The sequence below is a fragment of the Hyperoodon ampullatus genome (assembly GCF_949752795.1).
Source record: "Hyperoodon ampullatus genome assembly, chromosome: 1".
Lineage (NCBI taxonomy): Eukaryota > Metazoa > Chordata > Mammalia > Artiodactyla > Ziphiidae > Hyperoodon > Hyperoodon ampullatus.
The window spans coordinates 45,080,949-45,097,889 of NC_136914.1; the positions used below are offsets into that span (position 1 = coordinate 45,080,949).

General features: G+C 38.0%; 1 protein-coding gene across 2 annotated transcripts in view; it reads left to right on the forward strand.

Moving 5' to 3' along the window:
- Window positions 1-16,941, forward strand: part of CFAP299 (cilia and flagella associated protein 299) — a gene marked incomplete at both ends in the record, with an annotated part of 622,955 nt that overhangs the window by 592,980 nt on the left and 13,034 nt on the right. For both annotated transcript variants that reach the window (XM_079705346.1, XM_079705347.1), the window contains one exon: window positions 4,492-4,621. In XM_079705346.1, the coding sequence (XP_079561472.1) occupies window positions 4,492-4,621 (130 nt within the window). The remainder of the gene's footprint in view (window positions 1-4,491; window positions 4,622-16,941) is intronic.

Sequence of the window (16,941 nt, forward strand, 5' to 3'; positions counted from 1 at the left end):
GTATGAATAGATATAAATTTTGACAATAGCATAAAGTACATGGATGGGAGAAGTTAAAATGTAAAGTTTGTGTATGTGATTAAACTTGTTACTATCATCTTAAAATTAACATTTACAACTATAAGATATTTTATGTTAACCCCAAGGTAACTACAAAAAAATACTTATAGAAGATACACAAAAGAAAAAGATCAAGTATTCAAAATATATCAATAAAAAATTAACAAAACAAAAAGGAAGACAGCAAGAGAGGAAAAGACAGACAAAAGAACTCCAAGACTAACAGACAACAATTAATAAAATGGCAAGAGTAAATCCTTCCCTATCAATAACTGCTTTAAGTATAAATGGATTAAACTCCCCAATCAAAATACAGAGTGGCTAAATTGATTTTAAAAAACAACATATATGTGGTCTAAGAGAAACTATTCACAACAGTCAAGATGTGGAAACTACCTAAATGTCCATTGACAAATGAATGGAAAAAGAAAATGTGGTATATACATACAATGGAATATTATTCAACCTTAAAAAAGAAGGAAATTCTGCAGTATGTGACAACACGAATGAAACTTGAGGGCATTATGAAAAGTGAAATAAGCCAGTCACAGGAAGACAAATACTGTATGATTTCACTTATATGAGGTATCTAAAATAGTCAAATTCATAGACTCAAAGAATGGAATGGTGGTTATGTGGGGCTGGGGAGGAAGGGGGATTGAGGAGTTAATAATCAACAGGCATAAAGTTTCACTTAAACAAGATGAATAAGCTATAAAGCTCTGCTGTACAGCATCGTACTTATGGTCAACATAATGTATTGCACACTTAAAAATTTGTTAAGAGGGCAAGTCTCCTGTTAAGTGATCTTACCACAATAAAATAAATTTTTTTTAGAAAACGTACTTGTTTTAGATTCTATAGACTAGGTCTGAGACTGTATTCTAGTACTTCCTAGTAATGTAAACTTCAAATTTTTTATTATCTTCTCTTAGCTCCAGTTCACTCATCTATATAATAGGAATAGTAATAAATAATATATAGGGTTCTTACTAAAATCAAATTAAACTACATAGATATAGGAATATCATAGTTCTGTTGTATATTAGATACATCTTCTCATACAGAATTTTTTATGGCAAAGCCTTTTTATAGCTCCTGCCTCTTTAGGATCCTGCTTTCTCTACTTTTCCCTCTTCACACCATGGAAACATGTTCAAGAATATTTCATCTTTTTTTTATAAAAAGCTGACCTTTAATTTTTTATATCCCCAGTGCTGCCCTAGTTTTCTTGTTTACTTTATAACTAAATTAATAAAGGAATTTTTTATTCAGTAATCTGTTCCCCTCTTCCCTTAAATTCTCTATAACTGAATTTTGCTTCCACCATTTCATTTTACTGCAACTGCTTTTCCTGTAATATCCTTCCAAGTGCAAATTTTGATGAACTCTCTGCATTCCTTATCTAATATATGAGGCATTTGACACATTTTCTTAAAGTCCTATTTCTTGATATATTTTCCTCTCTTCAGTTTTTGCAACTAAGTAACTCTTTCCTGGTTCTTTCTGATGCTTCAGATCACTGTTTTTTACTCTCTTTTGCTGATTTCTCTTCCTACTCAATAAAATTGATGTTCCAGATTTCATTCTTATCTCCATCTTCTCCTTTGTCCATCTCAGTCACCTCTTTGAATTTAAACACTGCTGGTACTTCTAGATACATTACTCCATCTAAGAAAACTCTCTAACTTCAGGTTTTCATCCATTATCTATTTCTTCCCTTAATATGCATTTAACATCTATCATTGTGAGGTGTGGGCTGAAAAAAGGAATTGGAAATAGGGCAGTAAAAAACACAAACCAAGATCCTTGCTTTCATTTTCTTGGATATTTCATAAGGATTTCAAGTTCAAGACGTCTAAAACTGAACTACACGCCCCCCACCCCACCTCCTGCAATCTGTTCTTTACCTTGTATTTTATTTCCTAGTAAATAATTCCATCCACTTAGGTATTCAAACCAGAAATCTGAGAGTAATCTTAGACTCTTATCTCATTGATGTCTTTCTCATAACCATTAAATCCACTTTTCAATGTCTTCTCAAATCCAGTCCCTCATCTTCATCCACAAGTACACTTCAAGAGCACCTGGGGCTTCCCTGGTGGCGCAGTGGTTGAGAGTCCGCCTGCCGATGCAGGGTACACAGGTTCGTGCTCCGGTCCGGGAAGATCCCACATTCTGCGGAGCGGCTGGGCCCATGGGCCATGGCCTCTGAGCCTGCGCGTCCAGAGCCTGTGCTCCGCAATGGGAGAAGCCACAGCAGTGAGAGGCCCGCGTACCGCAAAAAAAAAAAAAAAAAAAAAAGATCACCTGGGCTCTGCATGTATAAAAGGGGATAGTGTTATGGCTATTTCATGGTGTTGACAATAAGGTTGATGAGATAATAGATTCATTTGTTCATTCAGAACAGTATCCAACACATGGTGTGGTGCTTATTAAATAAGTGTTAGTAATCTTTATTAAATACTAATAATTATTAGCTATTAGAATTGGTATGTGAAATGAAACCTGTTTCCCTTCCCTGCCTAGTAAAACAAAAGTATTGATTAACAATCCAACTCACTTCATCAAAAGTACCACGTGCTACACAAGTTAACATTTTTTGATAAAGTGTATATATATAAAATCTGCCTGTACTTCAATAAGTCTTTTAATTTGAGGTCTGAGCAACAAGATAAGAATGTGTGATATAAACCATGCCACTCTGAGCGTAACTATGACTCAAACATTTTATTAGGATTATGTATATCTATATATCTAAGAAATATATGTATGTGTGTGTAAGATTGAGGATCATACCCATGTCCCCTATTCCAATTTGGGAATCTCCTAACTGAACAGGCAGGAGGATGGAGGTCAATTTATCTTCTTTATTATGAATTGGGGGACCCAGCTTCGGTGCATAGTCAAATTGGCTTGTAATACTTTTACCACTGGATTGAATTTATCACCAGTACTATAGGCTGCTCTCCTATCATCACCCTATTGGGCATTGAGCCTGCCATTATAAACTTCACTCATGAAAGCTAGCTAAAGTGAGGACCTAGAAAGCCATGAATGTTTAGCTCCTTTTCTCAGTTCACTAATCAGATAGTCATTCCTGCTCTCTTGCGGAGGCTTGATTAAACAGACAGAGATGGTTGGAAAACCACTTTTCCTAACACTGTGCCTCAGAAAAGGCAGACACTCCTATGTCTTGGCCGTAGAAGGAGTTAGAGGGGAAGAGAGAGAATAGTTCTCACTAATATGCACCCCCAAAGATATAAATATATGATCTATATAATCAGTTTTTTCTGAGTATTAAAAAATTTGAGGGTAAACATATTACATTTTCAGGTAGTAGCAAAAAGGTGATGCCTCAGAAAACAATGTAATTCAGAGTGAGTTTAATCAATGAAATCTACTCTTTCAAAATGAAGAAGAGGAGTAATAAAGGGAAAAACAACCCAGAAATAGGATAAGGGGAAAATGATTAAAAATAAATATTACAAATATTTGAGAGGCATACTGGGCTGTGAGCTCTACATGACTTAGCTCTGTGGCTGTCATTTTAAAAGCAAACATAATATTAGAAATATGTTAATGGGAATAAGATATGTAAAAATAAGAGTATTGAGGATACTTCCAATGCACATAACAGCATTATATTTGTTTTTGACAAGTAAGTATAAAATGAGAGATGGAAAAAAATAGAAAGTTTCCATAGATGAACATCCAAAGAAAGGATTGAACAGGCAATGTTGAACAGTAGAAAGAACATGCATATGCTTTGAAACACACAGATCTGGGTTGAAATATTAGCCCTATGATGTATCAGTTGCAGGGTGTTAACTATGTTAGTTGAACTCCCGTAGTATCCTTGCTTTGTCTGTGAAATAAGAGCAAATTCGTATGGGTGTTGTTGTAGAATACATCACATCATGCCTGGCCTCTGGTAACCTCTCAAACACAAGTAGTTTTCTTACTGCCTTGGAAACATATTATTGAAAAATAGAACCTTAAAGAAATGAATTAATTTGTTTTGAATGAAAAGAGGTGACTTAGCCTGCCTTTTCTTCCAGTAAACAGTCTCTTAATACCCTGAATACTCAATATCCTGAAGAGTCTGAACTAGAAGAAATGGCCTTAAATTGCATCAATTTTCTTCTTGACTTCCTGGGAATATGATACTGGAATAGGTCCTAGGTCCTAGAGTGCCCAAACCAGGAAATCATGCAAAACAGTCATAAATATGTATCTAAATGATTTGAAAATAGCCCAGTCTAATCTTTTCTGCAAGAATTTTAATCACACATGTGGTCTACATGGTTGTATGGACTGTGATCCTATCCATTTATTTTGAAGCTGAACTGCCCCTAATATTTTCTGAAATATATTTGTCAATTTAATTCATTATGCATATTAACTCCTAATAAATATTTATTTCTATAGTTTTTACAACTGGGACAGTCGTGTTGCTGTTTGGAATTCAACTCCCAACTATGAAGTGATTGCTGATAATCCAGAAGGCTTACTTTTCAAATACAAAAGAGACAGAAAAATTCTCAACGTGGACCCTAAGGTAAGTCTGCTTTTACACTTAGGTATCTCCTCAAATTTTATTGTATCTCTACCATCATTCAAAAATTATTAAATATTTGACCTTAAGCTTTTAAATTTAGAAATGAAAAGCTATGTGGAAACTTAGAGCATCTACTATTCTTAAAGAAAAAAACTTCAAAACAATAAATTATCAGAAATCAACAAGGAAGAATTTGGGGGGAATTTAAATGGAACTCACATGTGGGAACACTTCTCCATGCCTGACAGCAGAATTAGGTAAGGGAGCCAGTGAGAACAAATCTGTTTGCTCTGATTCTGGGGAGTCCAGTCACTTTCTGCTCTGAAAAGGGAGATGAGTCATTTAGGGAAGAGAGACTCTCACCTCACATACGTACCTTTTTTAATGTGACTAACACTGAAAACAGTATTGTGTTTAGTGCATTTCTGAACATTAACTTAGAAAATACATTTGATTTAAATATTTTAAAAACATGTCCCATGATATTTTGAATTTATTCAAAGACAAATGTTTACATCTTACATATTTTCAAAGATTACATTTACATTATGACTTTTAATCATGATTTGTCATATAGCTGGGGGCGAAGGTTGAAACGTAAAAGTCGTATGCTTGGGTTGCTTTGGTGTTTTCTTTTTTTTTTTTAACTTTTGGAAAACACGTTACTCACATGACAGTATCAGTCTAAAATCCAAAGTCAAGAGAAATAATTCTTCATAGTGAAAGAACAGAAATTGTGCTATATGCCTGGGGTAGGTAAAGGATGGACCGAAGGTAAAGGGGAGTCTTAATCTAAAAAAGTTTTCAAAAAGTTTTTCAAAATAAAAAATATTTAATTTCATATCCACTTAATGTAGTTCTTTGCTCATAAAAAGTACTTAGTAACTATGTGCTCAAAAAATGAATAAAGGAAATTTTGTAGCAAGAAATAGATTCTTGTCTGCATCAGATACAGCTTCAAACACAAGAAACACCAAGCTGGTGACTTAAAGAGAAAAGATACTTCTTTCTCTCCCACTCGTAAGTCTAGATAGTGGCTGTCCAAAGTTGGAGTGGCAGCTACACTGTCATCTGGGCCAAGGTGGCCCTCATCTTCTTAGGCCAACATAGATCTCCAGCCAAAACAACCACCTTTTAAACAGAATGTATGGAAGAAGGTGAGTAGGTACAAAGAACATGCCCCCACTGCCTTGGAAGGAAGTTTCCCCAAAGCTACCACACTCATGGTCCCTTATGTTCCATGGCAAGAGCTTAGTCACACGGCCATATCTTGCTACATGGAAGGCTGGGAAGTGTAATCTTTATTTAGGTAGCCATATGTCCAGCTAGAAACAAGAGTTCTACAAAAGGGAGAAGAGAACTTTGTGCAGACAACTAGCAGTTCTGTTACTAGATTGGCCTTATGGACCCCGCCCCCCACCCTTGTGTCCTAGCCTGGCTGAAGACCCCTGCCTTGGCAGGGGAGCTTCTTTCCCTGTTCAGATTTGCACAGGCAATAACAAAACTGATGCTGAGATTGAAATAACACAGGCTTTATTCAATGGCCAGAGAATGGAGAAGCAGGAACTTAGTGCACAAATCAACTTCTAGTCAGGGGGTGATCAAGGCAAGATTTTTAAAGGTAGGGTTAACGACAGGGAGGCATATGCATTGGCTTTCTGGGAATAGGTGGGGTTCTTCCTGGAACTGGTTGCCACCTCCTTTTTTTCTTTCTATGGTGCAGTACTTCCTGTTATGGCCGCTGGCAGGCATGTCACTTAGCATGATCGTGTATTACAATGAAGGTATGATGGGGCTCAAGGTCTACTGAAGACCAGGTCATCAGCCATTTTAGATTTGGCCGGTTCTAACCAGTTCTGGTGGCCTCCTGTTTTTCTCTTCTGGCGGTTTCCTGTGAGACAAAGATAACCCTTCTCCACAGCTTACATTCCCTTAGGGGAGGGGGAGAGTTAGAGTTAACAACCATGGTGACAGTTTCTGACCCAACACTATCTCCTTCAAAAGAACACTACTCTTTTTTTTGTTGTTCTCAGGTTTCTCATTAGTAAGATGAGGGACTGGACCTGAGCATCAGTAGGGCCATATTTATTATGAATCTATGAATAGCAGAGAAGTTTATGAATGCATCTTCTCTCTGGTGGTGCCTCTATACTCATCACAGATGGGTGTCAAAATGTTATCATTTGAGGCAAATTACAGAAAACTTAATAAATAGCATTCACAGAGTCTTTTCCTTTTTGAAGGCTAAACTATGTACATAAGAAAAGATATGAATTGATTTATAGAATCATTAAGATGTATGAAACAAATTTTTGAATCAGTTTTGAATGATATCACACAGACTCTTTCAGGGCTCTATTTTAACTGATGCCATATACATATATCAAGAATGTATGTCATGAATTAGAGTTTTTGTCTATGTCTTTGTTTGTTTGTTTTATTTTATTATTTTTTTTATTTTTTATTTTTTGCTTTATAACAAATTTAATCAGTTATACATATACATATGTTCCCATATCCTCTCCCTTTTCAATCTCCCTCCCACCCTCCCTATCCCACCCCTCCAGGCGGTCACAAAGCACCGAGCTGATCTAACTGTGCTATGCGGCTGCTTCCCACTAGCTATCTACCTTACGTTTGGTAGTGTATATATGTCCATGCCGCTCTTTCACTTTTTCACAGCTTACCCTTCCCCCTCCCCATATCCTCAAGTCCATTCTCTAGTAGGTCTGTGTCTTTATTCCTGTCTTACCCCTATGTTCTTCATGACATTTTTTTTTTCTTAAATTCCATATATATGTGTCAGCATACAGTATTTGTCTTTCTCTTTCTGACTTACTTCACTCTGTATGACAGACTCTAGGTCCATCCACCTCATTACAAATAGCTCAATTTCATTTCTTTTTATGGCTGAGTAATATTCCATTGTATATATGTGCCACATCTTCTTTACCCATTCATCCGATGATGGACACTTAGGTTGTTTCCATCTCCGGGCTATTGTAAATAGGGCTGCTATGAACATTTTGGTACATGTCTCTTTTTGAATTATGGTTTCTCAGGGTATATGCCCAGTAGTGGGATTGCTGGGTCATATGGTAGTTCTATTTGCAGTTTGTTAAGGAACCTCCATACCGTTCTCCATAGTGGCTGTACCAATTCACATTCCCACCAGCAGTGCAAGAGTGTTCCCTTTTTTCCACACCCTCTCCAGCATTTATTGTTTCTAGATTTTTTGATGATGGCCATTCTGACTGGTGTGAGATGATATCTCATTGTAGTTTTGATTTGCATTTCTCTAATGAGTAAAGATGTTGAGCATCCTTTCATGTGTTTGTTGGCAGTCTGTATATCTTCTGTGGAGAAATGTCTATTTAGGTCTTCTGCCCATTTTTGGATTGGGTTGTTTGTTTTTTTGTTATTGAGCTGCATGAGCTGCTTATAAATTTTGGAGATTAATCCTTTGTCAGTTGCTTCATTTGCAAATATTTTCTCCCATTCTGAGGGTTGTCTTTTGGTCTTGTTTATGGTTTCCTTTGCTGTGCAAAAGCTTTTAAGTTTCATTAGGTCCCATGTGTTTATTTTTGTCTTTATTTCCATTTCTCTAGGAGGTGGGTCCAAAAGGATCTTGCTGTGATTTATGTCATAGAGTGTTCTGCCTATGTTTTCCTCTAAGAGTTTGATAGTGTCTGGCCTTACATTTAGGTCTTTAATCCATTTTGAGCTTATTTTTGTGTATGGTGTTAGGGAGTGATCTAATCTCATACTTTTACATGTCCCTATCCAGTTTTCCCAGCACCACTTATTGAAGAGACTGTCCTTTCTCCACTGTACATGCCTGCCTCCTTATTCAAAGATAAGGTGACCATATGTCCGTGGGTTTATCTCTGGGCTTTCTATCCTGTTCCACTGATCTATCTTTCTGTTTTTGTGCCACTACCATACTGTCTTGATTACTGTAGCTTTGTAGTATACTCTTAAGTCAGGGAGCCTGGTTCCTCCAGCTCCATTTTTCGTTCTCAAGATTGCTTTGGCTATTCAGGGTCTTTTGTGTTTCCATACAAATTGTGAAATTTTTTGTTCTAGTTCTGTGAAAAATGCCAGTGGTAGTTTGATAGGGATTGCATTGAATCTGTAGATTGCTTTGGGTAGTAGAGTCATTTTCACAATGTTGATTCTTCCAATCCAAGAACATGGTACATCTCTCCATCTATTTGTATCATCTTTAATTTCTTTCATCAGTGTCTTATAATTTTCTGCATACAGGTCTTTTGTCTCCTTAGGTAGGTTTATTCCTAGATATTTTATTCTTTTTGTTGCAATGGTAAATGGGAGTGTTTCCTTGATTTCACTTTCAGATTTTTCATCATTAGTATATAGGAATGCCAGAGATTTCTGTGCATTAATTTTGTATCCTGCTACTTTACCAAATTCATTGATTAGCTCTAGTAGTTTTCTGGTAGCATCTTTAGGATTCTCTATGTATAGTATCATGTCATCTGCAAACAGTGACAGCTTTACTTCTTCTTTTCTGATTTGGATTCCTTTTATTTCCTTTTCTTCTCTGATTGATGTGGCTAAAACTTCCAAAACTATGTTGAATAAGAGTGGTGAGAGTGGGCAACCTTGTCTGGTTCCTGATCTTAGTGGAAATGGTTTCAGTTTTTCACCATTGAGGACAATGCTGGCTGTGGTTTTGTCATATATGGCCTTTATTATGTTGAGGAAAGTTCCCTCTATGCCTACTTTCTAAAGGGTTTTTATCATAAATGCGTGTTGAATTTTGTCGAAAGCTTTCTCTGCATCTATTGAGATGATCATATGGTTTTTCTCCTTCAATTTGTTAATATGGTGTATCACGTTGATTGATTTGCGTATATTGAAGAATCCTTGCATTCCTGGAATAAACCCTACTTGATCATGGTGTATGATCCTTTTAATGTGCTGTTGGATTCTGTTTGCTAGTATTTTGTTGAGGATTTTTGCATCTATGTTCATCAGTGATATTGGCCTGTAGTTTTCTTTCTTTGTGACATCCTTGTCTGGTTTTGGTATCAAGGTGATAGTGGCCTCGTAGAATGAGTTTGGGAGTGTTTCTCCCTCTGCTATATTTTGGAAGAGTTTGAGAAGGATAGGTGTTAGCTCTTCTCTAAATGCTTGATAGAATTCGCCTATGAAGCCTTCTGGTCCTGGGCTTTTGTTTGCTGGAAGATTTTTTATCACAGTTTCAATTTCAGTGCTTGTGATTGGTCTGTTCATATGTTCTATTTCTTCCTGATTCAGTCTTGGTAGGTTGTGCATTTCTAAGAATTTGTCCATTTCTCCCAGGTTGTCCATTTTATTGGCATAGAGTTGCTTATAGTAATCTCTCATGATCGTTTGTATTTCTGCAGTGTCCGTTGTTACTTCTCCTTTTTCATTTCTAATTCTATTGATTTGAGTCTTCTCCCTTTTTTTCTTGATGAGTCTGGCTAATGGTTTAACAATTTTGTTTATCTTCTCAAAGAACCAGCTTTTAGTTTTATTGATCTTTGCTATCGTTTCCTTCATTTCTTTTTCATTTATTTCTGATCTGATTTTTATGATTTCTTTCCTTCTGCTAACTTTGGGATGTTTTTGTTCTTCTTTCTCTAATTGCTTTAGGCGCAAGGTTAGGTTGTTTATTCGAGATGTTTCCTGTTTCCTAAGGTGGGATTGTATTGCTATAAACTTCCCTGTTCGAACTGCTTTTGCTGCATCCCATAGGTTTTGGGTCGTCGTGTCTCCATTGTCATTTGTTTCTAGGTATTTTTTAATTTCCTCTTTGATTTCTTCAGTGATCACTTCGTTATTAAGTAGTGTATTGTTTAGCCTCCATGTGTTTGTATTTTTAACAGCTCTTTTCCTGTAATTGATGTCTTGTCTCATAACATTGTGGTCGGAAAAGATACTTGATACAATTTCAATTTTCTTAAATTTACCAAGGCTTGATTTGTGACCCAAGATATGATCTATCCTGGAGAATGTTCCATGAGCACTTGAGAAAAATATGTATTCTGTTGTTTTTGGATGGAATGTCCTATAAATATCAATTAAGTCCATCTTGTATAATGTGTCATTTAAAGCTTGTGTTTCCTTATTTATTTTCATTTTGGATGATCTGTCCATTGGTGAAAGTGGGGTGTTAAAGTCCCCTACTATGATTCTGTTACTGTCGATTTCTCCTTTTATGGCTATTAGTATTTGCCTTATGTATTGAGGTGCTCCTATGTTTGGTGCATAAATATTTACAATTGTTATATCTTCTTCTTGGATCGACCCCTTGATCATTATGTAGTGTCCTTCTTTGTCTCTTCTAGTAGTCTTTATTTTAAAGTCTATTTTGTCTGATATGAGAATTGCTACTCCAGCTTTCTTTTGGTTTCCATTTGCATGGAATATCTTTTTCCATCCCCTTACTTTCAGTCTGTATGTGTCTCTAGGTCTGAAGTGGGTCTCTTGTAGACAGCATATATATGGGTCTTGTTTTTGTATCCATTCAGCCAATCTGTGTCTTTTGGTGGGAGCATTTAGTCCATTTACATTTAAGGTAATTATCGATATGTATGTTCCTATTCCCATTTTCTTAATTGTTTTGGGTTCGTTATTGTAGGTCTTTTCCTTCTGTTGTGTTTCTTGCCTAGAGAAGTTCCTTTAGCATTTGTTGTAAAGCTGGTTTGGTGGTGCTGAACTCTCTCAGCTTTTGCTTGTCTGTAAACGTTTTAATTTCTCCATCAAATCTGAATGAGATCCTTGCTGGGTAGAGTAGTCTTGGTTGCAGGTTTTTCTCCTTCATCACTTTAATTATGTCCTGCCACTCCCTTCTGGCTTGTAGAGTTTCTGCTGAGAGATCAGCTGTTATCCTGATGGGGATTCCCTTGTGTGTTACTTGTTGTTTTTGCCTTGCTGCTTTTAATATGATTTCTTTGTGTTTAATTTTTGACAGTTTGATTAATATGTGTCTTGGCGTATTTCTCCTTGGATTTATTCTGTATGGGACTCTCAGTGCCTCCTGGACTTGATTAACTATTTCCTTTCCCATATTAGGGAAGTTTTCAACTATAATCTCTTCAAATATTTTCTCAGTCCCTTTCTTTTTCTCTTATTCTTCTGGAACCCCTATAATTCGAAAGTTGGTGCGTTTAATGTTGTCCCAGACGTCTCTGAGACTGTCCTCTGTTCTTTTCATTCTTTTTTCTTTATTTTGGTCTGTAGCAGTTATTTCCACTATTTTATCTTCCACCTCACTTATCCGTTCTTCCGCCTCAGTTATTCTGCTATTGATCCCATCTAGAGTATTTTTTATTTCATTTATTGTGTTTTTAATCGATGCTTGATTCATCTTTAGTTCTTCTAGGTCCTTGTTAACTGTTTCTTGCATTTTGTCTATTCTATTTCCACGATTTTGGATCTTGGAAATAGAATCTTGAATCATCTTTACCATTATTATTCTGAATTCTTTTTCAGGTAGACTGCCTATTACCTCTTCATTTGTTAGGTCTGGTGGGTTTTTATCTTGCTCCTTCTCCTGCTGTGTGTTTTTCTGTCTTCTCATTTTGCTTATGTTACTGTGTTTGGGGTCTCCTTTTTGCAGGCTGCAGGTTCGTAGTTCCCGTTGTTTTTGGTGTCTGTCCCTAGTGGCTAAGGTTGGTTTAGTGGGTTTTGTAGGCTTCCTGGTGGAGGGGACAAGTGCCTGTGTTCTGGTGGATGAGGCTGGATCTTGTCTTTCTGGTGGGCAGATCCACGTCTGGTGGTGTGTTTTGGTGTGTCTGCGGACTTTTTATGATTTTAGGCCACCTCTCTGCTAATGGGTGGCGTTTTGTTCCTGTCTTGTTAGTTGTTTGGCATAGGGTGTCCAGCACTGTAGCTTGCTGGTCATTGAGTGAAGCTGGGTGCTGGTGTTGAGATGGAGATCTCTGGAAGATTTTCGCCGTTTGATATTATGTGGAGCTGGGAGGTCTCTTGTGGACCAGTGTCCTGAAGTTGGCTCTCCCACCTCAGAGGCACAGCACTGACTCCTGGCTCCTCAATTTGGGATGATTTGTTGTCTATTCATGTATTCCACAGATGCAGGGTACATCAAGTTGATTATGGAGCTTTAATCCGCTGCTTCTGAGGCTGCTGGGAGAGGTTTCCCTTTCTCTTCTTTGTTCTCACAGCTCCTGGGTCTCAGCTTTGGATTTGGCCCCGCCTCTGCATGTAGGTCGCCGGAGGGCGTCTGTTCTTTGCTCAGACAGGACAGGGTTAAAGGAGCAGCCTCTTCAGGGACTCTGGCTCACTCAGGCCTGGCGGGAGGGAGGGGCACGGAGTGCGGGGCGAGCCTGCAGTGGCAGAGGTCGGCGTGACGTTGCAGCAGCCCGAGGCGCGCTGTGCGTTCTCCCAGGGAAGCCGCCCCTGGATCCCGGGACCCCGGCAGTGGCGGGCTGCACAGGCTCCCGGAAGGGCGGTGTGGTCAGTGACCTGTGCTCGCCCACAGGCTTCTTGGCGGCGGCAGCAGCAGCCCCAGCGTCCCACGCCCGTCACTGGGCTCCGCGGTTTCAGTCGCGACTCGCGCCCGTCTGTGGAGCCCCTTTAAGCAGCGATCTTAATCCCCTCTCCTCGCGCACCAGGAAACCAAGAGGGAAGAAAAAGTCTCTTGCCTCTTCGGCAGCTCCAGAGTTTTCCCGGACTCCCTCCCGGCTAGCTGTGGCACATTAGCCCCCTTCAGGCTGAGTTCTCGCCGCCAGCCCCAGTCCTCTCCCTGCGCTCTGACCGAAGCCCGAGCCTCAGCTTCCAGCGCCGCCCGCCCCGGCGGGCGAGCAGACAAGCCTCTCGGGCTGGTGAGTGCCGCTCGGCACCGATCCTCTGTGCGGGAATCTCTCCGCTTTGCCCTACCCAGGTATGTGGCAATTTCTTGCCTTTTGGGAGGTCTGGGGTCTTCTGCCAGCGTTCAGTAGGTGTTCTGTAGGAGGTGTTCCACGTGTAGCTGTATTTCTGGTGTATCCGTGGGGAGGAAGGTGATCTCCGTGTCTTACTCTTCCGCCATCTTACCCGGAAGTCTGTCTATGTCTTTGAAGAATCATTATTGAATCCAAACTGCTGCTTGACTGGTTCAAATAACTTTAACTAAAACATGCATTTACAAAGTAATCAATCATGATCTTTCAAAGACTTAGTCAACAATCCATGAAATATAACATCTTCCTCTTTTTTCCTGGAAGAATTTAATTATAACTCAAAAGATTCATGATGATTCTGAAGGAAAGGTACTTCCAAAATCTTGGAGAATGAACAAGGATTTGGTTAACTAATGATAAGAGTTAAGAATTATTGGGTGTGACATCCAATGATATTTGGGTAGTTCTATTTCTTTAAATTTTATTTTAAGCTTATCTTTTTACAGATAAAACCTTACTGGAAAAGAATGTTGGTCTCAGCATTAATAAACAAAATTCTAGGCCTTACTTTACTATTAACTGGCTGCATGGCCTTGAGAAATTCACTTTACCTCCCTAGGCTTTACTGTTCACAACTAGAAGATGAGAGTCTGTTGTTGTTGTTGTTATCATTGTTTTCTGATCTCTGGAGTCCCTCTACAGGCTCAGACATGATTCACAGAGATTCTGACTCAACTGGGCCCAGAAGTACATATTTTCATAAGTGGCCAGTGTGATTCAGCTGTAGATTGCCATGAACCACAATTTGAAAAACTCTTATCTATAAAAACAAAATAATCTCAAGAGATCTGGTACTCTATTCCCAAACACAAGTGTTCTCAAACAACATATAACACATATATTTTCATTTTTATAGACTAGATATAAAAGTAGCATGTACATCACCTACCTGATTTCTTAGCTTTTTCACCCTCATCAAAGAGCCATGATCCTTTTATATTTCATGCATCCACGTAGCAGCTCTTACAGGCCTACAGGAGAGTCAAGAAATAAGCTAATATGTCAAGTTTTTTTTAACTACAAATAACAATATGAGTTACATTTTTATAGGCAGTATTCTTCTTAATAATTTTGCTGACAATTCTTCCTAAGATGAACACCTTCTAATAACTCCATAGTTAAAATGCTATAAAATGTTGTAAGAACAGCACAACTCAACTCTCCTTCAAGTACTCTCTTTGAAATATTTTATGCTTAAAATTAAAGAGGTCAAGATAAATGAAAAGTGGAAATACTGGTAAACAGGATGTGTTTCCTTTGTACAACACAGATGTAGACTCATTAATTCTGAAGCATGGTTCCTATGAAACATAGTTGTTTGTGAATGGTAAGAGTGGAAAAAAGAAAATTGTGCATGTCTTAGAACAAGTAATATGAGTTCATTGGTTAAGAAATTCCCAATGCAATAAGAGTTCGGTTGCACTGAAAACAGGACCACTGGCTTTAACTTCCCTGCAGCTGTATAACATCTGGAACAAATAAGGTCAGTTTCTACTTTTGAGTGAAGAATGCTTGTCTAAGTGATTCACACCCACCAAAATGTTTCCATTGTATTATCTTTAGAAGGATTGAAGGGACGTACTTTGCACTCACTCCTCTGCATTATCTGGACAAGTGAGAAAAACTAGGCATTTTTCTTTTGCTTTTAGGAAACGTTAACCTGAAAGAGTTTGCTTTGAGTCTTAGCCTAACATAGGTGGTCTAAAACCTTCATGATCTGCTAATAAAATGAGAGATTGTATAAAATGGTTAAAATAGGAAAAATCTTCCACAGTTATACCAGCTTTTTTCCTTTCCCCTCCCCTCTTCTATTTACTAATGTGAGAACCCATCACCTGGAAAAATGTCTGGTTGATAGGTACTTAATATGTATTCATGTAACAAATGATTAAATGAATGATTCCCTCCAAACACACAAATATAATGCTATAGTAATTCAAAGTTGAGGAGTGGATTATGTCACTGATGCCTGAGGTAACAGTGATAGCTAGAAAGGGTACAGTTACACCATTCTGTATTGATCCAAGTAAGTCAGAAAATAAATTACAGGAACTTATTGGTGGAAACAGCTAGTGTTGCCATAATTATAGGCTTTGTTGAGGTTATGCAGAAACCTTTATTTTGGTATGTGCTTTCAAGTGTTCTTGTGCAGTCCCAGGAATATGTAATTTAAGCTGTCTCAAATTAAGACTGTTAAATTAGAATATGTTTTTGATTTATGAACAAATTGACACAAACATGTTAAATGACTTGCTCAAGGTCACAGAGTTCATCATTAGTAGAATCTAGCAATGGAGCTTAAACATAAATTTGAGACACCATAGGGAATGTAAAGATGAGCAAGAGTTCAACCCTTGCCCTTTAAGTGCTTGAAAGATTTTTAAGGAAACAGGCATGTAAAAAATATAACTGCAACATAAGGAAGAAAGTGATATGTTGCAAAAAAGAGAAATGCTTTGGGGATTCAGTGGAAAAAGAGATGACTTTTGATCTAAGGCAGGAGCCAGTGGAAAGAGGATGGTGAGGGGACAGCATTGGGGATTATTAGGTGATTATTAATAGAGGAGGTAATCTTTTAACCGAAATTGAAGAATGATTAAGAATTGAACTCATAGAGATGGAGAAGAAGATAATGCCAGGAATGAAACCTATTAACAAAGATAAGGTTGATGAGTGTAAAACAAAGGCAAAGAAAACCTAAATAGTTCAATTTGGCTGCTGAATTGGTTTGGAGAAGGAGCAGAATGGGAATTGAGCATGGAAAGTTCATGAAAAGCCTTGAATGCAAGACTGATGAGGACCTTAGAGTAGACTTGACAGGAAATGGGGAAATATGTCCAGGCTCTTGTGCAGGGAAATAACAGGAAGAAAGTTGTGTTCTAAGGAGATTAGAGGGTGTAGATTATGACAGACTAGGGAGAAAGACTGGAGAAGATGAGAGCATAACAGTAATCCAGGTGAAGAGCAAAGAGAACCAGAATTAGGGGCCCTACCATAGTTAGGATATTTCTGACTTACGTTTTTAGTATCACAACTACTTGGCCATCCAGGTAAAGAAAAAACTTAGAGAATATACCAATGAAGAAAAAGTGGTTGAGAAATCTCACTTTACTCCAACACTTAGGAAAGAGAAAGAGAGTTAGTTCTAGTGCTGGATGAGTATAGAGAAAAAGGTGAGCTGGATGGATGTTAGTCAGTCTGTCGCCTCTTCATTCTTCCTTCCATCCTCCTGTTCCTCATCTGATGTTTACTGAGTAACTACTGGGCACTGTGAGGTATAAAAATGGACCAGAAAGGTGGGTTTCTTGCCCTAAAAAGCTGATAGGTAAATTGGTGGGTGGGTGAGAACATAAAATACGCACAGAA